Raw genomic sequence first — 23932 nt, forward strand, 5'->3', positions numbered from 1 at the left:
CATGTGGCCGGCATGACTGCATGGAGCGCCATTACCTTCCCACCAGAGCGGTACCTATTGATCTACTCACATTGGCATATTTTCTAACTGCTAGGTTGGCAGAAGCTGGAGCTAACAGCGGGCGCTCACTCAGTTCCCAGGATTTGAACCTGTGACCTTTCGGTCTGCTGCAAGTTCAGCAGCTCAGTGCTTTAACACACTTCGCCACCGGGGCTCTAGAGATAGGATCAGATGAGGCTAATTCAGGAGGAGGCGCAGGATCTCCCACCCAACTGGTTCTCATACTACCAGCAATTCTGATAAACAGTTTAAGCCAGTCTTTTCAGACATTGTCCCTGGAAGTCTTCCTCTGGCCAGCCTCTGGAGATCTCTTTATCATCTCCAATTACAGGAGCAGAGGGGACTGTGAGTCAGATGGGGGCCTCAGACCCAACAGCACAATGCCCAACTACTAACCTATGAGACTACTTGGGAAAACAGCAAGATGTGTAATCACTTCAAACAAGATCTGCCTGGGAGCTGAATTGGGGCTTATATTGGTTTGCAGAAGGGGATCAAACACTGTTGAACGAACAACTGTCCATTAGAGCGTCTATCTTTTCTGAACTGTGGAAATGGCTAACAGCATGCATATGTATAAGTATAGGTATGAAAGTAGAGATGCAGACAATCCTACATTTCCAGTGTCCTACATTTCCAGTGCTTCACATAACTATACACATAGTTCACTTAAACAGTTGTTTCTAATGTTTAGCTCTTCAACATGTGATCTTAGAGTGGTGCACTTCTATGCCTTGATCCACAGTGCACCTCCCATTTTTAACCAGACATAAACTTTAGCCAAAATTAAAGGGAAATTTCACCATACCCTTGGGTCCCTGGATCATTGACAAAAAAAAAAGAACCAGTCAAGCAATCCAGCAAGCTTCAAGAAATGTACTTCAGAGAAGTCTGTGAGAAAAACAATTCAAGAGTACATGCTGTTCTTCAATGCACTTTCTCAAATCATAAGCAATGACAGAAACTACATTTTAGATTAATAAAGGCACTCCCAGATGCATCATCTCATACACATACACATCTTTCTAGCATCATATTACCCTCTGATCACACTATGCCACTGCTATGTACATGCAGTCCCCAAGTTACAAACAAGATATGTTCTGTAGTTGAATTTGTTTGTAAATCAGGTTTGGTACATTTTTAAGTGTAACTCCAGCCATATATATATATATATATCCCTATATCTATATATCACACACACACATATATACATACACATACGTTATCCCCACAACAACTCTTTCAGGAGTGAATTTCCCCTCCTAGGAGTAGATTTCTCTCACTCTCTGTTGGCGAACCCCCGTTTGCAACTATGAGTCATTTATAACTTGGATGTTTGTGATTTGGGGACTGCCTTTACCTGGAAGTTTACCTCCATCTGAGAAAGTGAATTTAATTCCATGCTAGATTATGCTAATATAAAACCAGTTATATTGGTTGCTGCTTGATTCCTTCTACCTCTTCTTTTTTTCCTTTCTATGTCACACCAAAGTATGAGTGCATCGTGTTACACTGCCATGATATTATCCACCATCTTTTGGGGATGGTGGGCACATTTGGAGTTTTCAGGAAATGTTGGGCCACTGTCACAAAGTAGGTGGCATAAGGGATAGCTGTTCAAAAATGGGTGCTACTGTTGGCACAGTCAGGCAAATTGGTGAAGCTAAAACAATGGAAAGAGCAGCAGACAAACAATACGAATCATTAAAACAGCAACTTGTGAACATTAATTGCTGTACCTTGCTCCGTTATTTCCTTCAGGACACCCCTCCTTATCAGCTCTTCTCTGCTCTGCCTTGTTGATATTTTTCTTTCCAGCACTTATAAGAAAAAAAATGAAAGAGAAAAGTCAGTCATTTTCTTGAGTAAGATCATCATAGAAGTTGTGAAGTGAAATACTAGTATTTCAATACTTTATTAATTAAAGAGAATGGGAACAGTGTATATAACAATAATGTTGCTTCATATTACGTTGACAAATGCAACTTTCTTTTAAAAATGCCTGCAAAAGAAACAGATTTTATTAAATAAATTCAGAATGTCATCATCACATGTTCTCTGGTCAGATAGCATAGTATATACAGTAGAGTCTCACTTATCCAAGCTAAATGGGCCGGCAGAAGCTTGGATAAGCGAATATCTTGGATAATAAGGAAGGATTAAGGAAAAGCCTATTAAATATCAAATTAGGTTATGATTTTACAAATTAAGCACCAAAACATCATGTTATACAACAAATTTGACAGAAAATGTAGTTCAATATGCAGTAATGTTATGTTGTAATTACTGTATTTACGAATTTAGCACCAAAATATTACGATATATTGAAAACATTGACTACAAAAATGGCTTGGATAATCCAGAGGCTTGGATAAGTGAGACGCTACTGTATTTACATTAGATGGGAATAGATTATTTCTACCTAGCCTGACATAAAGAAAAAGGGTTTATAATGGACAGCATAGTTTTTGGAAATAACAATGGATTACATAATTTACTACCTGACACATATGGAAATTACTTGGTACAGAAGCTATTACCTAGGAATCTGAAAGCTCCAGCACTAGGACATGTTATCATAAATATCTGGAAGCTGGATTGTCAACCTGTAAGTAACGTCTTTCTTCAAACTGCCCTCATGTGCTTCAGCATCTCAAGACTTTCTGACTTCTACACACAGGGACTTTCCTAAACTTTTGTCATGCTATGATGCATCAGGCTTAGAAATAGATAACCTTCTGTATACTCATATTCAGTAGTTTCCAAGAACTATGCCATATGATGTCTTATTTTTAAAAAATGAACATATTTCTCTTTACAGAATGATGGAAGAACAGCAGCCAAGAATTTCCAAAAAGGGATACTTCTAAAGTAGCTCTGATGGAGGTGTAATATTTATAGAGGATGAACACATTATCCAAAAACCTCACATGATGAACCACAGAGGCCATATATGTAACAAGAAAGTCAATCATTATATGAGATCATAATAGTTTTGCTACATCTTGATTCCACAGTCCCTTTCCTTTTAGAACATTTACAGCTCTTGATTTTTAAGGACAAAAGAGGTTAAAATTCCCCTGTGCCCATGCATGTTTGTTTCATAAAAATCCCAAGGATGGTTCCTGGTTGTGAAAAGCTAGCCTATGGTTCCATATCTGGTGTAAGCAAATTGATCTTCGTTTAGTTGGTAGTTTCCCTTGCTACGAAATCTAGTCTTGCTTGGCCACAGAAACTCACTGGATGACCTTCAGGAAATCACACACTTTCAACCTCAGAGGAAGGCCAAAGTAACTCCCCTCTGACCAAATCTTGCCAAGAAAACCCTGTGATAGGTTTTCCTTAGGGTCATTATAAATCAAAAACAACTTGGAAGGCACACAACAACAACCATTTTATCCACCATTTTAATCACGTTGCCGGTTTTATGCCTAAGACTCTCAGCCAATGGGTTGCTGTTTGGGCCACTGGTGTTTAGAGTTGCCCAGTGTTACTGAAGGTTTGGGTTTCCCCAACTCAGGTTGGGAGGACATTCAGAAATGTGGTGGCAGTCTACCTATTTGGGATGATACTGACCCAGGCGAGACTCAGAATGATTGGTAGAATCTGAGAACCCTGACAGCTGATGATACTGTCTTTACCTTAACACATAAATATTTTCTACAAATTTTCTCCACTCTTGTATTTCCTGTCTACCTAGATCATAAATCATCTAACTTTATTTTCTATACTTTGAACAATTCTAGAAATTCTTGGGCAAGTAGCAGGTTGTTTGGCTAAAGCTGCATACCTTGAGGGCTTGGGCACTAAAAAAAGAACAAGGAAAATATCACAAGAAAAGATGTGCAAGTATGTTAAGCAGCAAATAAGATTGAAATCCACAGACAATATCTTCAAGTACAAAAATACATGGAAAAGATAGAATACATTATAGCCTTAAGATATTGTCTGGAGAGATACTGTATAAAGTATTTTTGATCATGATATTTAATCCAAATCTCAGAGGAAGGGAAACTCCCCCCCCTCCCCGCCAAATATGCATGGTCAACTAACATAATTATGGAATTTCACACATTTTCTCAGCTCAAACACCTTTTGATGGTTTCTTTATCCTGTATTCACAGGGTTTCTGAGCAATCTTCCTCTGCCTATTGTTGTCTTTTCTAAGGCATTTCTCTACTTTTATCCTCAAAAAGTAGACTGTAAATTAGGGACAGGGCAAAAGCTTTCAAAAGTCTATTTGAAAGCACATGTGTGGCAAGGAGGAATCATACTTTCCTAGTTCCATCAATGGAACTGCTTCCATCACTCTGAATATACATCTCTGAATCCTGCTCCCAACATTTGACAGGGGACACTGCTGGCAGCTCCATAAGGAAATCAAATCTGAGTAGAAGATCCTCTGCTGGGATACTTGCCAATATTTTGGATCATCTGTATTGTTTTTTTCTTCCCCTGTATGGTATATGACTAGGACAACAGCTGCACAATGATAACTTCATTTTTAATCATATTGGCAACTAGTTTCTATAAAAGATGCCACCAAGCAATTGTTCCGTACATTATCACTTACACATAGCAGAGCAGCAACTGCACTATTCTTTAGTTTGGGTCAATAATTCTAACAACTAAGCAGATCAGTCTTCAGGAGGAAAAACTTGATCATTGCTAACAGTCATACCTGCTGATGTTTCAATAAATTTTTCACTTGTCTTCTTTTTCCGCCATTTCCATGGTTTGAAGATTTTGCCAATTGTAGAAAGCTTGCCCTTCCTCTTGAAAGGAGGCGTTCGAGAACCTGGGGTTGGCCCATCTGAGGTTGCAACTGATGCCTTGTCAATCCCATCAACTGCATAAATGAGAGGAAACTCAGTAAATTATTTTAGTGAACCAGCACTCTCAGTTTTTAATTCAAGACTCTTGAGCCTGTTGATGTATATACAAGACATTCTGGAGGATGCACTAGTGCACCCAAATGCTTTTTGAAAATGACCTGGTAAAAATACCAAGACTCCATTAAAACAGTCAAGTATTCAATTCCACTAGCTTGCTACAAAAATGTCTGTTTATTTTTGTTAAGAATAAGACCTAGCATATTTCTTCATCTAATCACAGCACATTTTAACTGTGATGAAAAATGACCAATGCTCATGAAACCTGCAATCCATTTTTTTCATTATGCTTTCTGGGGAGTATTGGGGATTCATTTCATATTATAGATCCAATGGGCAAGTTACTCCACTCATAACAGCAAAATAGTCAAGACACATAACTGGGGAAAATAAGTTCACAACTTTATTAGTACAGCTGTACATAATGTTGGCACTAATATGGATGCAGATCCAGCCATCAACTTATCTGGCTGAAGATCAATGAACCAACACCAAGAATGACAGGTCCAGGATTCCACAGGGTGAACATCCCTGTCATTTGGGTGTTTGACAAACTAACACTGTTCCTTCTGCTGGCACTTCCAGAGTCTCTCTACCAATTTGCTGATCCTGCCCACACCTCCAGCAGAGTTGCTTTCTAAATCAGGATCACATGCAAACTGACTACAAAGTTGTGACAAACAGAGATTAAACATACAGTATAATTCCTACCTGCAGAAAGAGTATGTGGGTAGGTTCATCTATCAAACAGAACTGCGCTTGAGTTGTTGAGCACCCCTCTTATATACCAAGTAGTCTCAAAACTAGTTAGTCACATCACTCCAGTTCCATCTACAAGTCTGTACTATTGCAATTTTTGTTCTCCAAAGGTTTTGGAGCTTTAGGTAATTTTATTTTATCCACTTGGATATTTAACTATATGTATTTGTCAGTTGCTTTATTTTATATTGTATTTTTATATTTAATATAACTAAGTTGTTTTATAATGTTATTGTATAGTTTTATATTTTTATTACTTTTATAGTTATTGTATAGTTTTATATTTTTATTACTTCTTCCCTCCCTATATATATATATATATATATATATATATATATATAGAGAGAGAGAGAGAGAGAGAGAGAGAGGAATCCCATGCCTTTGGAAAGACACGCTGGTTTTGGGCTTTTTTGCACCTCCTGGTAAGTACAGAAGGATGCTTTTTTGGGGCTTGAATTCATATCACTTAATTTCTTGTCATTTGATTACTTAACAGGTATCTCTTAGTGTGTACATTTGTGCATCAAGTTAGTTTTACATGGATCCTGGTCCATGGACCCTGTCTAACAATACAACAGTAAGAAGAAAACAAAAAACTATCATTCCTTGCTTCAGCCAGAAGTACCAAATGGAAATGAATGTCAACTAAGTGATCAAAAGTGGAGATCTGATTTGCCAACAGGGATGATTCAAGGAAGCATGGTCAGTGGACCCAATCAGCAGTTGAATGTGTGATTGAGAAGCTTTGCATCTCCAAAATCTCCTGCTATCAATTGCCCCCCTCGGATCCAGCAAACTCAGGTCAGCCATGACTTCCTTGATTGAATCAACCCACCTGTAGTGCAATCTCTCTCTTTTCCTATTCATATTTTCCAGTGAGTCTCATGACATATCCAAACTTCAGTATCCTCGGTTTAAGCATCTTCACTACTTTGATTGCTCTGAGACCCATATATTTGTCTTTTCCACAATCCATCGTATACACAGAACTCTAGCACCATGTTCCAAATAATTTTCTTCCTTTCAGTCATTTTTATTGTCCAGCTTCGATAATCATACATAGCAATTGGATATCCTATAACTGTTTGTTGCTATCAGGTTCATTAGAACAAAATTCTCACAGAATAGAATCTACAATAATATAGAAAATGTGTCCATATCTGTGTGTACATTCATTTTCACTATTATGGAACCCAAACATCTAAAATTTGGCAAAGTTAGTAAAGGGGCCTCGATACAGTGTATCATAGAGCAATATACGGTAGTTTTTAAAATGAATTTAATTTACTAAAATTTGTCTATAATCGGAAGTATTTTCTTTAGACATTACCTAACCAGGACAGACAAAGCTGGAGGCAAATCTGAAATACTACTCTTTAAACAGGGCCTCTATGTCTCTCCCTCCAGGGCCCACCAGGGCTTTGCAGCCCCCCAAATACATCAAACAGTTCACACACACACACACACACACACACACACAAACATATACACAGAGAGATAAGGAGAAAGAGTCATTTTGTGGGAGGGAAAGTGAAGAGTGAGCAGAGGGGGAAACGCTATATTAAGCAACTAGGGTAGAGGGATAGGGAGAGCAATGAGAAGGATAAGGTGGGATCAAAGAGAAAGAGCATAGGGAAACAGAAGCAGCACTGTGGTCTGAGAATAGAGAGGTTTTTAACCTTTGCAAACATACAGTCAGCATAAAACAAAACATTTTCCCTCACCTATTTTGTTTTATAAAAAAAATAACTACTGGTAAATGTTAGTTAAAAGTGTAAAAAAAAAGTGTCAGTCATGGCTCACACAACTGACTTCCAAGTCTTTTTCTTCACTTCACCGTACAACTGCTAACTTCAGGAAGTTCTTTCGTGAGCTAACTGTTCTGATAGCATTTTAATTAAAGGAAAGGGGAAAGCTTGGGTATTAATGTGGGTGGGCTGAATAGTAGTTTCCAGATGGGGCTCCCAATGCTCCAAAATGTTAATTAGGCCTCCTGCTAGAGAACGGATTAAAAGTGTAGGTAGCTGTGCTTGGAACTGAATCTTGGCTAATGCCTTAATGCTAAGAAAGTGGGCACAGTATTGCCTCTGATCTTCCATACAATTGTGATAGAAATATAGCCACACACACATACCTTAATATTACTATTTCTAACCCTGAAATATGTCAATGAAAAGCTTAGGTCTGCCAAGAGACAATGTTTCCTTTTCCAAAGGTTCAATATAATGCCTCATAGTTAATTTGCCTAGCGTTGTATCTTCAAAGAATGGAGTAAGTATACAAGGATTTGATACTTGGTGCTTCTAAGCCACCACCACTACTCCCCATCTTCAAATTTGCTCCTATATCTGTCCACCCCCATAACAGTCTGTGTAAAACCTGGCAACCTTGCTTGTCTGCCAAGACATTTTTCTGTGTTAAATATGCCCTGACTGCTTCAGGGGATTTGTTTTACGGAGAATTTTACATATGATCCTGACCTTCCATGGAATGCAACTTTATATTGAAGTTTTGTAGTCATGTCAGGCTATTGCAGTAAAAGCAAGAGGCCTCTTATAGCATCTTAATCACAAACAAATGTATTGTAGCATAAGGATTTCTCTATTAGATGCTTCTTGCATGGTACGAAGGGCAGTGGAATGGAAGCTGGAATGACTCTGTAGATGCCCAGATCCTACTCAGTATTCTTTCTATGTATCCAGGAAACTGTTTGGGCACATAGTGTGGTGGAAGAGTTTGACTTAGGAAATTCTCATTAATGGGTGACAGCTTGGACAGTTTGTCAGTTCACAAACTGTCTAAGCTGTCATCCATTAATGAGAATTTCCTTAGGCCTGAAAAGCACCATAATCAGATAACCCACTACACAAATATTTAGAGGCATGTTCATAATTACCATACAGTGTTCTTCACAAATATCTTCCTGGAATGAGAATACTAGCCAATATTGATAACAACTATTAAAAATGGAAAATATAATATAAACAAAAGAAAGCTGAGGGTACGATTCAGCAGCAGCTCTCCAATAGTGGAATTCAGTGGAAACAGAAGAAGCACAGATTCTCTGAAGATGCCAGCTACAGATGCTGGCAAAATGTCAGGAGAAAATGCTGCTAGCAAATGACCATACAGCCCAGAACACCCCCCCCCCAGAAAACACATAATTCCCCCTTCCCAATATAGTCTACTATGTGTACCCAAAACGTTGAGAAAATCTTAAGTGTAACACTGGACTGAGCTCTAAAACGACAAAAATGCTCTTGTTCCAAAAAATAATATACTGGGTTCTTGTTGACAAATGTGGACTTTTCAATACAATGATACACAGAGACTCTTGCACAAATCAAATTAACTACCTAGCTCAGTTTTCACATATGATTAAGCAAGATACTTCTGTCAATGCCTCTTTCTACTAGTTTAACTCATGTGACCCCTGGCCCACGACACATCATGTGGTCTGCCAGTGAACTTGATGCCAGCCTAGGAATGGTAATCTGTGTGCTAGGAAAGATTTTGACCAGAAGCAGCCTGCACCAATAACTATAGGAAGAGCTGTTTTGCTTAGGGAAGTTTTAACTGTTACATATGTTTGGAGGGAAGGTCACTCTGTCCAGGCCTGATACCTCCTGGAAGAGTAGTCTGGTCTAACATTTTCCACACATTACAGGAGTTGAAAGCTTATCCAAACCAGAACACTTTGCTCCTGTTTTCCATTTGTTTTCTTGTGAGTTAATGCCAATTTATCCTTTCCCTTATATCTTGCTACTCTCACAACACATAACACTCTAGCAATGACTCCGTTTCACTCACTGACAACAGGCAAATAAGTTTACTTAAGTTCAAATGAAGTCTATTAATCTGCAACTTCTCATATAACAAATCACGGGCAAGGTGGCAAAGTACAGAACGCAACTCTGGGTGAGACAAAGGCATCTTATCTCTCATAATATTAGAATTTGAGGACTGCATAATGCAATTGATTGACAATAGCACAGAGAAAAATAAAGTGCTTCATTGAGCACATTATTATGTGTTGGAATTTAGTGCTATAAGAACATGGTGGCCTGAAGACAAATTAACAGAGGACAGGAATCAGTGTGCTGAATTAAATGGCTTTTTGGACTCATACAGCAGAACAATTCTTCAGTTATAAGAGATAGTAAGTTTGGAAAAAGTATTTGGGGAGATGATAGCTTCCCAACCATCCAGCCAAAGTAGAAATAAATTGTCTTTTATGGAAGCTTCCAATTATAGCAACCCACCATTTAAAGGGGTAAAAGGTATTTCACACCATTTTAAAAATGCATCTTGTAACTGCTGCTGCTCAGTCGTTTAGTCGTCTCCGACTCTTCGTGACCTCATGGACCAGTCCACGCCAGAGCTCCCTGTCAGCCGTCACCGCCCCCAGTTCCTTCAAGGTCAAGCCAGTCACTTCAAGGATACGTCCATCCATCTTGCCCTTGGTCGGCCTCTCTTCCTTTTTCCTTCCATTTTCCCCAGCATCGTGATCTTTTCCAAGCTTTCCTGTCTCCTCATGATGTGCCCAAAATACTTCAGCTTTGCCTCTAATATCCTTCCCTCCAGTGAGCAGCCGGGCATTATTTCCTGGAGGATGAACTGGTTGGATCTTCTTGTGGTCCAAGGAACTCTCAGGATTTTCCTCCAGCACCAAAGTTCAAAAGCATCTATCTTCCTTCACTCAGCCTTCCTTATGGTCCAGCTCTCGCATCCATAGGTTACTACAGGGTATACCATTGTTTTGACTATGCGGACCTTTGTTGCCAGTGTGATGTCTCTGCTCTTCACTATTTTGTTAAGGTTGGCCATTGCTCTCCTCCCAAGAAGTAAACATCTTGTAACACCTAGGTTTTTTTGAAGTGACAATCTAATGTGGCCCTAGGAGAGAGCTTAGGGCCAAAAGAAAAAAAAAAGAAAAAGAAAAAGAAAAAAAAAGGATATCCTAGAATTGTCCACACCTCTCTGCATTATACATGCATGGATGTGCTTCATGCTAACCCAAACCACTATTTCCAGTTTTTCACAGGATATCAAAGCATTAATACCCTCCCCAAAACACATTTAAATCATTGTTGTATTCCTTAATATTTCTGCTTGCAGTGTTAATTGTCCCAAATGGAGATTCCCCACCACTCTCAATCAGCTTAACACATTATTTAGATTGATTGTTCCATTTAATCTTGTTGCTAACCCACTCTTTAATAGCAACTGCAGATCCATTGCTGGAAATGAATTTAAGAAGCTGCAGCTCACAGATTTTTTAGAGGACATGTCAATGGATGGTTTACACAAGGTCAAAAATATTGTTAAATATCCTCAAAAATATATCCAGTTTTGCAGGCAAAATGCTTCCAGTTATTCTGAATGCATCAAAAAAGCTGCATTCAGATGGAATATTAGATGTAATGAAGGCAATGCAATGGTCATAAAATGCCAGGAAAAGGTAGTCCAGTGAGATTGTTTTGATTTCTATATAAGATGGGCTACCAAAAAAAGGCTCTCAAGCATTAACGCATTCATGAAAACCCAGTCAGTCTCAACCTATTTGGCCAACTGCATCCCCTTGTACGAACCTGCCCAAGCCCTGAGATCTTCAGGAGAGGCCCTTCTCTTGGTCCCACCTCCATCTCAAGCTGGGTTGGTGGGAACAAGAGAGCGGGCCTCCCTTCTTGGTGGCTGCCCATCAACTCTGGAACTCCCTGCCCAGGCCTGACAGAGACATTGTCAAATTCATTGATAGCTCCTTTGGTATAGGGCATATACCAGTCACAAACCGTTTTTATTAGGCATCACATTTCACTCATGGAAAACAGCTGTTTCATTTAATGTTTCAAGTTCTCCACTAAAAAAGGAGAATGAAAAGGTGACAGAGAGGAAAACTACTCTGCAGGCAAACTCAGTATTGTCTTCCATCTCACTTCTTTGCTTAATCTAAATTATTACTACAGTGAAATGCTGGAGAACATAAAGAAGTTCAGCTATATTTTAAAAGGCTGAAAAAAAAACAAAGGACTATAACCCCACCTAATCAGCCACAATAATCCTTCTTGCATTGACATCATAAACTGTAATCACAAATATCAAGATTATACAAAAAGGCTTACATTATAGAGATTTAAAGACATGATTTAGGTTTATAATTTTAATGGGCTGTAGCTAAACAACTATGCAACCCCCCTCCCCCCACCCTTTCCTCCCTATCCCAGCTGTCAGTTCATCTCAGTCCCACTCAACTTTCTCCATGCTTCAGAAACTGCCAAAGTGTTATGATGGCTTTCTTTCAATCTCAGATATATTATTTTTGCTGTTGATTTGTTGCTGTTGCTGCTGTTGTTATTATGACAAAGCTCCACTCCCGCATGGAACTCATAGTAGCTCATAATTTTAAAGAACAAAACAATAAAAGCATACAAAAAGTAAACAGGCATATATATTAAAATAGTAAAAAAAAAACCTGACCCCTCCTCAAAACCTGGGTCAACTCATCCATGAGCCAGGTAAGTACAGTATATTAACTTTAATCAATATAAAAAGAACTATCTGCATCTCTGACTACAGTAGTGAAAAGTGAGAACTTAATCTATAATGGGAAGACCCTAAAAGAAACACGAAGACCCTCTACTCTCTCTGCTATGACACTGTTTCTGCTTTTTAAAATGCCTGGGTGGGGAAATGTTGGCTCTTTGGCACTTCCTTAAAAGGAATGCCAAGAAAGTAGAGGGGGTCAGTCCTTCTTTTATGTTCTCCCAGGTTAGGCTACATTCTTAACCTTTGCCACTCTACTCAGAGGAAGAGATTCCCACAGTGGCTAAAAAAATGCCCATGGAAAGTTCACAGAAAACAGATCCTTCCAACAGAGTTCCCCAGCAATTGGCACAAATAGGCATGCTGCCTTTTGGACTATACTTTGAGACTCTGGAACGTAAGGCAGGGCTTGGGGTGTGTGAGTAAACATAGGCAGGAAGATTGTTATTCATTTTCACCAAATTGCCCATATTTGCAAGGGGGGGATTACTTTCTCCATTATCATCTTAACCACAAACAGACTCATTTCAGATCAGAGTGACAACAATCTCTGTCTTCATATTTCTTCACACTATATCAGTGGTTCTCAACCTGTGGGCCCCCAGGTGTTTTGGCCTACAACTCCCAGAAATCCCAGCCACTTTACCAGCTGTTAGGATTTCTGAGAGTTGAAAGCCAAAACATCTGGGGACCCACAGGTTGAGAACCACTGCACTAGATCATTTTGTACATCTCTGATTGCTAATTCAAACTTGCCTCCCACCCTCATTATGATTAGGATGGTTCGCAATACAGTCTGTGCAGGAATAGGCTGAAGTATCATGTTGCTGAATATCTGAACACAAACATGATTTGAACGAATTGGCTGATGGATCTGACTGGAGTGGACCTGACATTAACTTCACTCTGGTTGAACTGGAGTGCATATGAGCTGCTGCTGCTCTAGTGGGCACTCTGCAGCATTCCTCCTTCAGTATGCAATATTTATGCTTTGCATCTCAGTTGTTTTACTATACGTTGTTTTCTCTATTATCACAATTTTGAAGGGGCAGTTAGTGTGGGTCATGGCTTTGGGACATTGATTACCCATGCCACTTAGGCATTAGTAACTAATGGGATCCCCTTCTAGAACTTGGATGTCCATATGTGTGTGTGTGTGGGGGGGGAGTTCTAGTCTGACTCAGGGGGCAGACACCTTTCCATCACACCCGTGGTGGTGTGGTAGGACTATGAATAGAGCCTAGGCCCATGGGATTTCCTCTCCTCTCATCCCAAAGGTTTTCTGGCAATGAACCATAGCAATATGTTCATTAATCAACATAAGGGTTGGTTAATGCTCGGATCCAAGTCCCATATGTGTGGAACCAATCCTATTCACCAACACCGTTGTGATCTTCTTTCCCCATGTATATTGTATGTGCAGATGTTTTTGTCTTATAGAGCTCCTGAACATGCAAATTGTCAGCTATTGTGAAGCTAAATATGGAAACAGAGGATTTGGGATCATATCATGAAGCCACTGGGAGAGATCATCCGGAGTTTCGGGGTCCGGTGTCATCTGTACGCAGATGATGTCCAGCTCTGTCACTCCTTCCCACCTGTCACTAAGGAGGCTGTCCAGGTCCTGAACCGGTGTCTGGCTGCTGTGTCGGACTGGATGAGGGTGAACAAATTGAAACTGAATCCAGACAAGACAGAGGTCCTCCTGGTCAGTCGTAGGGCCGAACAGGGAATAGGGTTACAGCCTGTGCTGGACGGGGTCGCACTCCCCCTGAAGACACAGGTTCGCAGTCTGGGGGTCCTCCTGGACTCATCGCTGAGCCTGGAGCCCCAGGTCTCGGCAGGGGGCCAGGGGAGCCTTCGCACAACTAAGACTTGTGCGTCAGCTGCGCCCGTTCCTTGGGAGGTCTGACTTGGCCACGGTGGTCCACGCTCTGGTTACAGCTCGTTTGGACTACTGCAACGCTCTCTACGTGGGGTTGCCTTTGAAGACGGCCCGGAAGCTCCAACTAGTACAACGGGTGGCAGCCAGATTAATAACTGGGGCAGCTTACAGGGAGCATACCACCCCCTTGTTAAGCCAGCTCCACTGGCTGCCGATATGCTACCGAGCCCAATTCAAAGTGCTGGTCTTGACCTATAAAGCCCTAAACGGTTCTGGCCCAATCTACTTGTCCGAACGTATCTCCTCCTATGAGCCAGGAAGATCCCTAAGGTCATCTGGAGAGGCCCTGCTCTCGGTCCCGCCTGCCTCACAGGCACGGCTGGTGGGGACGAGGGACAGGGCCTTCTCGGTGGTGGCTCCCCGGCTGTGGAACACCCTCCCCAGAGAAATACGGCACGCCCCAACCCTTCTGAGTTTTAGAAAAGACCTGAAAACATGGCTATGTGCCCAGGCTTTCAAAGATTAAATGATAAAAGACGACCCTGGACTGATTTATGGCTACAGCACGAGGATTTTGGAGGAATGGATTTTAATCATATGTTTTATATTTTTCTATTGTTTTAATTGTTTTATTGGATTTTCATTGCTGTTTTAATTATGTGCAGGCATTGAATTGTTGCCAATTTGTACGCCGCCCTGAGTCCCTTCGGGTGAGAAGGGCGGGATATAAATGTTGTAAATAAATAAATAAATAAATATCATTCCCTCTTGCGTACTGTACAATTAAAATAATAGAATTATAGAATCTTAGAGTTGGAAGGGTCACAAGGCTCATGTAGTTTAACCACATAGCATTCAGGTATATACAACTAAAGCACCCATTAAAGTTGTCCATCCAACCTCTGTTTAAAGACCTCAAAAGAAATATATTCCACTGTCACAGAACTATTACAGTAAAGAAGTTCTTCCTAATGCTTATGTGGAATCTCTTTTCTTGTCATTTGAATCCACTGGTTCTGGTTCTGGTTCTGATCTCTGGAAAGTAGCAAACAATCTATCTCCATCTTCTATACAAGTGGTTCTCAACCTCTGGGTCCCTAGATGTTTTGGCTGGAAAAATGGCTGGGATTTCTGGGAATTGTAGACCAAAACATCTGGGGACCCATAGGTTTAGAACCGTTTCTATATGATACTCCTTCAAAAGATTAAAGATGGCTATGAAGAAGATGGAAGAAAGCAAATGTGAACTGGGCCTTTTGTATTTCATTGGGTTTAGAACAAAAGTAGATATTAATCTTTCATTTCCTTAGAGAATGAGAAAGAAAGAAGAGAAAGAAAGAAAAAGTTTGAATGGCACTCGGTCTATTATATACACCTTATTGTGATTTCAGCAGCTCAGGGGCAAACAACTGTGATTCTCCAGATGGTTTGGGCTAGTAAATTCCATAATCCCTTATCACTTACTATGTAGCTGGCTAGAGCTGATGGAAGGTGTAAACTAAAATAATCTTAAGGGCCTCAACTGCCCATATGTACATTTGTTCAATGGAAGTGTTTCTTTAAATAGGGTTGAGGAGGCTATTAAGCAGGTAAACATAGTCTTCCAACAACGATAATAATAATAATGAAGTCAAAAATCAGAAACTCCTCAAAGCATAGCAGACAAAGAATCAGTACAAGAAAACCGCACTACAAACTAGAGCTGACAGCTGGCACAACAAAACATTACATGGAAAGTTCCTTGACAAAACTGAAGGAAAAGCTGATAAGGAGAAGACCTGGCTATGGCTCACGAATGGGACACTGAAGAAGGAGACAGAAGGCCTGATTCTTGCAGCCCAGGAGCAAGCCATCAGAACAAATGCAATTAAGGCCAAGATCGAAAAATCAGCTGATGACCCAAAATGCAGACTGTGCAAGGAAGCTGATGAAACCATTGATCATATCCTCAGCTGCTGTAAGAAAATCGCACAGACAGACTACAAACAGAGGCACAACTATGTGGCCAAAATGATTCATTGGAACTTATGCCTCAAGTACCACCTGCCAGCAATAAAGAACTGGTGGGGTCACAAACCTGCAAAAGTATTGGAAAATGAACACGCAAAGATACTGTGGGACTTCCGAATCCAGACTGACAAAGTTCTGGAACACAACACACCAGACATCACAGTTGTGGAAAAGAAAAAGGTTTGGATCATTGATGTTGCCATCCCAGGGGACAGTCGCATTGATGAAAAACAACAGGAAGAACTCAGCCTCTATCAGGACCTCAAGATTGAACTTCAAAGACTCTGGCAGAAACCAGTGCAGGTGGTCCCGGTGGTGATGGGCACACTGGGTGCTGTGCCAAAAGATCTCAGCCAGCATTTGGAAACAATAGACATTGACAAAATTACGACCTGCCAACTGTAAAAGGCCACCCTACTGGGATCTGCGCACATCATCCAAAAATACATCACACAGTCCCAGACACTTGGGAAGTGTTCGACTTGTGATTTTGTGATACGAAATCCAGCATATCTATCTTGTTTGCTGTGTCATAAAATAAAATAATAATAATAATTTTATTTTTATACCCCGCCCCATCTCCCCAAGGGGACTCAGGGCAGCTTACATGGGGCCAAGCCCAGGCAAAACAGAAAACATAAAACACAACAATAAAGCAAGTCATAAAACAAATAAAATCATATAAAACAAACATGCTTGATAAAATCCTGGGTAGGCTCCTAAAAAGAACTGGGCCATAAAAGTGCTGGTAGTATCAGATACAGTCAAGGAGAGGATGATACAAAACCATTATTCCATTAAAGTGCTGGGAAAGGCATAAACAAAGGAGACTATGGCCAGCTAAAGGAATAAAGTGCAGTAAAAATAAAAATGGGCAACTGGTCAATCCTTTGCTATGGAAGTCAATCACCAAAGGCCTGTTGGAAGAACCAGGTTTTCAGGCTCTTCCGAAAGGTGAGGAGGGAGGGGGCCTGCCTGATCTCCCTGGGGAGAGAGTTCCAGAGCCGAGGGGCCACTATGGAGAAGGCCCTCTCCCTCATCCCCACCAACCGCGACTGCGAGGGTGGTGGAATTGAGAGGAGGGCCTCCCCCGATGGGCCTAGAAACCGTGCAGATTCATAGGGGGAAATGTGGTCATGAAGGTAGGTGGGTCCCAAACCGTTTAGGGCTTTGTAGGTGATCACCTGCACCTTGAATTGGGCTTGGAAAATAAACGGCAGCCAATGGAGCTCCTTGAATAGTGGCGTTGAACACGCCCTGTAATTTGCTCCAGTTAGAAGCCTGGCTGCCGAACGCTGGACTAGTTGTAATTTCCGGGCCATCTTCAAGGGCAGCCCCATGTAAAGCGAATTGCAATAATCCAGTCTAGAGGTAACTAAGGCATGGACCACCATGGCCAGATCCGACTTCTCAAGGTACGGTCGCAGCTGGCGCACAAGTTTTAATTGTGCAAAAGCCCTCCCAGCCACCGCCAACACCTGACCATCAAGTGTCAGCGCTAAGTCCAGGAGGACTCCTAAGCTGCGGACCTGCACCTTCAGGGGGAGTGCAACCCCGTCAAGCACAGGTAGCCACCCTATGCCCCAATCAGACGTACAACTGACCTGGAGGACCTCTGTCTTGTCAGGATTCAACTTCAGTTTGTTTGCCCTCATCCAGTACATTACACCGGCTAGACACTGGTCCAGTATCCAAGGGGCTTCCTTGGAATTCGGTGGAAAAGATTAGTAGAGTGTCATCTGCGTAGAGATGGCACCGAACTCCAAAAATCCGGATGACCTCTCCCCGCGGTTTCATGTAGATGTTAAAAAGCATGGGGGACAGAATAGAACCCTGCGGGACCCCACAGGTCAACGGTCAGGGGTCTGAGCAGGTGTCCCCCAGCTTCACCAACTGGGAACAGCCCTCCAGAAAGGACTGGAGCCACAGCAAAGCAGTGCCCCCAAGGCTCAATCTCAAGAGTCGTCCCAGAAGGATACCATTGTCAATATCAAAAGCCGCTGAGATGTCCAAGAGAACCAGCAGGGTCACACTCCTCCTGTCCAGTTCCCTGTGGAGGTCATCCACCAAAGCCGTCTCAGTACTGTACCCAGGTCAGAAGCCAGACTGCGATTGGTCCAGAAAATCAGTATCTTCCAAGAATCCCTGGAGCTGAGAGGCAACCACCTGCTCTAAGACCTTGCCCAAAAAAGAGAGGTTAGAGATTGGTCTGAAGTTGCCTTTGCACATGTGTCCCCTCAGTCCCACTTTAGATGCTCCAGATTTCAAGATCAATCTCTTCACATGGATATTTTATAAAAATTAGTCACTCCAAAAACACATGTTACTTAATGTGATATTTTGGGTTGGTATTGTATGGCAGGATAATCATGATATAAAAATAATTACACCATCAGCTGATTTATTTTGTTAGTTAATCAGTTATTACTGACTAACTGGGACACACCCATTTTAATAAATGAGAGTTGAGGAGCTTACATCTTATTGTTTGGACTGGCTGTTTTTTATTCTTGTGTATATCCTCCCTTTAGCCATGAAATTTGGCGATAAATCGTGATTTGGAATCCCTTGGCAAAAGCAAGATTTTATTATTCTTCTTGCGGCTCTTTATATTGTCCAACCCCCCCCCCCTCCCCGCCGCTTTGGATGGTTAGGGTACACTCCAGAACAGTGTGGACACTGAACACGGGAGGAAACTGGCAAAAATTGAGCCTTTTCTCCTGTGGGATCCTCACCCTGAATTAAAATCTTTTTGTGGATGAAAGGAGCCCTTTCATCTACAGAAAGTGATTTTTTTTTAATTTCCAGGTTTGCCAATCAGGAATAGAATAAACCTGCATTTAATGAAGGACAATGCATACTTTAAATGAAAGGCTCACTGTAGGAATAAAAATGTTCTTTTAAAAATAAAACTCAACCTTGTTTTTATCCTTTTTTATGTGTCAGCCACTACCAAATGATTTCCAGCCAGGGAATACCATGTGACAGAAAAAAAAAATGGTCCCAAGGTCTTTGGGAAAGCTATTCAGAACTAAAGCAAATCCACAAAAATGTCTTATAAGGTTGTTTTTTTTTTTCATTTTTCACAGGGTTTCATTTGTCTTGGCTTTGATGTTTTAGGCTGCTTTGCTACACAAAACAAAGTATTGTCCACAGGTCTATCGAAGCCAACAAGTTGCGAGTGAATTGAGGAAGCAGAACTGAATTCATGCATGTGCACAGGCACACACAGAATCATACAATAATAGAGTTGGAAGAGACCGCATGGGCTATCTAGTTCAACCCCCTGCCATGCAGGAAAAGCACAATCAAAGCATTCCTTGACAGATGGTCATTCAGCCTCTGCTTAAAAGCCTCCAAGAGAGGAGCTTTCGCCACACTCCGAGGCAGAAAGTTCCACTGATGAACAGCTCTTATAGTCAGAAAGTTCTTCCTAATGTTCAGGTGGAATCTCTTTTCCTGTAATTTGAACCCATTACTCCGAGTCCTTGTTTCCAGGGCATCAGAAAACAAACCTGCTCCCTCTTCCTTATGACCACTTTTCACATATTTATACATGATTATCATGTCTCAACCTTCTCTTCTGAAGTCTAAACAGACCCAGCTCTTTAAGACACACCTCATAGGATTCATGGTCTCCAAACCTCTGATCCTTTTAGCTGCCTTCCTTTGGACACCTTCCAGATTGCTAATATCTCTTTTCAATTGTGCCCAGAACTGGACACAGTATTCCAGGTGCTGTAAGCAAAGCTGAATAGGGAGGCACCATGACTTCCCTTATCTAGACACTATACTCCTTTTGATGCAGCCCATAATGCAATTGGCTTTTTAGCTGCTGCATCACATATACAGAGACCTAACATTTCAGGTGCAGCATCTCAAAGCACATCAGATGCTGTTCTATATGATCCTCTAACTTTGAAGATCCATCTGTCCATAAATCATTCATCCAGTATTAGCAATGTGACATTTGTTTGATTTATGGGTTAGATATTTTCTGGTTGTTTTAAAAAGTTCCACTAGTTTTTTTCATTGCATGAAAAATAAGTGACTAATAAGCCTGTTTCTAGCTCAATGATAATATGCACTTGACCCCCAAATTAATGATTGTGTTGCATTGCATTCTTTCATTTTGAAACAAATCCAATGGCTTAATAAGAATTTAATCCAGTATTAAGGAACATTTTTCTCAGACAAAGAAATGTGTATGAATTAATGAATTCTAGGGGATAAGATGAAAAATATACACTTGGAGAGGAAGACCACAAAAAGTAAAAGCCTAGATACATGTTATTTCACCTAGTATTTAAAAGGATTCAATTTTGACTAGAATACAGGCAGCCACAAATAGTTCATTCATATGGGAAAAAATAAACAGTGACTTAAAAACACACACACACACACACAAATCGTCTTGAAGCTTACATTTAACGTCATCAAACAACAGAATTAGGATTCACAAAGGCCATTGCAAATTGAACAGGTTGCTGACTTGATCACAGTCTTCCTGCCAAACAGGCATTTCCTAAATTGATGCTCCCAATCAAAAGGCACTAAGAAACTATTCTAGCTTTCCTTATGAAGAGATTTCTGTGAAGTGAGAAAAAAGATAGAAGTGGACTTGTTCTGAAACATCCAAATTCTGGAAACAAATACATGATGAGACTCAAAAAATTCTTGGGAAAAACTTCCCAATGAAACATGAATATTATCTTCTAGGCTTAACGGAAAGCATAACAGACCTGAATAGAAATGATGATATTTTACTAACATTTATAACGACGGCAGCAAGAATGACTTTTGCAAGATACTGGAAAGTACAAGAATTACCCACAATAGAACTTTGGCTCGGAAAATTAGATGAAATTTACGACATGGACAGACTAACCTTCCTTTTAAAAGAAAACAATGGAAGAATTTCAAGAAAAACAGACTGGAAGAGATATGAAGAATATAAAAAGAAAGCAAAAATTTAGAAAATAAATAAAAGTCCCGACACAACAACTTGGAAGAATCTAGAAAATGTAAAGAAGGGAATTTATTAGATGGATGATGACGAGAAGAATAAAGAACGGAAGACCAAATTACTCTAAACTATCCTAAGATTTTTCTTTTCTCTCTTTTTTTATTTTCCTTCAATTTTTTCTCCCCTGCTATTCAACTTATTCTCTTCTTTTTTCTCTTCCTTAGTTATTGTATTTTTCTGACCTTTTATAACATTGTTCCCCCACTTTTTATGTAGTAAAACTTTTTTCTTTTAATAAAAATTATTTTTAAAAAAGGATAGACGTGGAAGGAAAGGATGGTGGAATTACAGTGGAAGATGATGTTGTCTGCAACGCACAAACACACGCAGTACTCTGTGTATGAGGCACCACAATTGCCCAATAAAAGCCACATCTGGAAATATCTTGGGGGTTTTGTCAATGTCTAAAAAGCTGCTGTGGAAGGAAATAACATGTTTGTGTATATACATGTTTTATAGATACATTTCACTTTGACATTTTCCCCTTTTCAGCTACGGGAAGCGTGTTACTGAACAACACAAAATGAAGCTTATGACCACTTGCCTTGTTTCTCTTCACACAGAGTAACAAAATGTATACTTGTATACTTTAAAAATACAACAAGCATACAAAGGTTGCTCTGTAGACAATGCTCTTTCAGCTCTTTAGGAAACCAAGCTCCTTTTAAAACTTCACCCACACCTTCTTTCAGTACATTCTCTTGTTAAAATCACTTTTGGTACAAAATTAAAATAAAAGTCATGAATTTCACACTTAACAGCACCATGATGGTCTCCTTCACAAAAGCATGTGTTTTAGAAAAAAATGGAGGGGAAAGTGGTTATTTTTATCTGGTACAGTTTGAAATTGCTTCCAACCTTGCCTTTCTTAGCATGGTGACATTTTTCAACATGTAAAGGCTTAATGAAAGCTTAGTCACCAGAATTTTGCACAACACAAGTTTTTCTAAAGCTGTTCCTGTTCCGGCACAAAAGCAACTGCTTCTGCATTTTTAAGTTTTCGCCTCACCCAGGCTGAATATCCCTTACCTAAAAATCTGAAGTGCTCCAAAACTATCCACAAGGTGTGTGGCTGAGATGTTGTATGGATGAAAAGAAGTTGTAGGAGGCTCCGGAGCTTCCCCAAACTCCAGAGTATCCACCAATTTCAGGCACATGTAGTCAACTGTGCTTCCTATTTGGAAGGCTGCTGCTGCTCAGTTGTTTAGTCGTCTCCGACTCTTTGTGACCTCATGGACCAGTCCACGCCAGAGCTCCCTGTCGGCCGTCACCGCCCCAGTTCCTTCAAGGTCAAGCCAGTCACTTCAAGGATACCATCCATCCATCTTGCCCTTGGTCGGCTTCTCTTCCTTTTTCCTTCCATTTTCCCCAGCATCGTGATCTTTTCCAAGCTTTCCTGTCTCCTCATGATGTGCCCAAAATACTTCAGCTTTGCTTCTAATATCCTTCCCTCCAGTGAGTAGCTGGGCATTATTTCCTGGAGGATGGACTGGCTGGATCTTCTTGCGGTCCAAGACACTCTCAGGATTTTCCTCAAGCACCAGAGTTCAAAAGCATCTATCTTCCTTCGCTCAGCCTTCCTTATGGTCCAGCTCTCGCATCCATAGGTTACTGTGGGGAATACCATTGCTTTGACTATGCGGACCTTTGTTGCCAGTGTGATGTCTCTGCTCTTCACTATTTTGTCAAGGTTGGCCATTGCTCTTCTTCCAAGAAGTAAACGTCTTCTGATTTCCTGGCTGCAGTCTGCATCTGCAGTGATCTTCGCACCTAGAAATACAAAGTCTGTCACTGCCTCCACATTTTCTCCTATTTGCCAGTTGTCAATAGGTGTGGTTGCCATAATCTTGGTTTTCTTGATGTTTAACTGCAACCCAGCTTTTGCACTTTCTTCTTTCACCTTGGTGATAAGGCTCCTCAGCTCCTCCTCACTTTCGGCTATTAGAGTGGTATCATCTGCATACCTAGGGTTGATAATGTTTCTTCCAGCAATTTTAACTCCTGCCTTGGAATTGTCTAGCCCTGCACGTCGCATGATGTGTTCTGCATACAAGTTGAATAGGTACGGGTGAAAGTATGCAGCCCTGCCGTACTCCTTTCCCAATCTTGAACCAGTCTCTTGTTCTGTGATCTGTTCTTACTGTGACTACTTGGTCTTTATACAGTGCGGGGGTGCTTTGAATGCGATTTCCTGCTTCTTAGCGGGGGGTTGGACTAGATGGCCCTTGAGGTCTCTTCCAACTCTACTATTCTATGATTCTATGATTCTATGATTCTATGATTTCTCAGGAGACAGACAAGGTGACAGTATCCCCATACCACCAAGTACATGCCACAGTTTGTTATGGTCCACACAGTCGAAGGCTTTAGAGTAGTCAATAAAGCAGAAGTAGAAGTTTTTTTGAAACTCCCTGGCTTCCTCCATTATCCAGCGGATATTGGCAATTTGGTCTCTTGTTCCTCTGCCTTTTCTGAACCCAGTTTGGACATCTGGCAACTCTCGCTCCATGTATTGCTGGAGTCGTCCTTGCAGGATCTTGAGCATTACCTTGCTGGCATGGGGAATAAGTGCCACTGTAAGGAAGTTTGAGCATTCTTTAGTGTTTCCCTGTTTTGGTATGGGGATATAAATTGATTTTTTCCCCAATCTGATGGCCAATCTTGTGTTTTCCATATTTGCTGGCATATGGCATGCATCACCTTGACAGCATCACCTTCTAAGATTTTAAACAGCTCAGCTGGGATCCCATCGTC

The 23932-nt window shown here is 40.8% G+C and overlaps 1 protein-coding gene across 6 annotated transcripts in view; it reads right to left on the minus strand.

Moving 5' to 3' along the window:
- The window catches only part of phactr2 (phosphatase and actin regulator 2), a 135670-nt gene that overhangs the window by 28487 nt on the left and 83251 nt on the right, over positions 1 to 23932 (minus strand). For all 6 annotated transcript variants that reach the window (XM_062977807.1, XM_062977795.1, XM_062977801.1 and 3 more), the window contains 2 exons: positions 4745 to 4912; positions 1803 to 1883 (listed from right to left, as the gene is read on the minus strand). In XM_062977807.1, the coding sequence (XP_062833877.1) occupies positions 1803 to 1883; positions 4745 to 4912 (249 nt within the window). The remainder of the gene's footprint in view (positions 1 to 1802; positions 1884 to 4744; positions 4913 to 23932) is intronic.

Source organism: Anolis carolinensis, chromosome 1 (genome assembly GCF_035594765.1).
Source record: "Anolis carolinensis isolate JA03-04 chromosome 1, rAnoCar3.1.pri, whole genome shotgun sequence".
Classification (NCBI taxonomy): domain Eukaryota; kingdom Metazoa; phylum Chordata; class Lepidosauria; order Squamata; family Dactyloidae; genus Anolis; species Anolis carolinensis.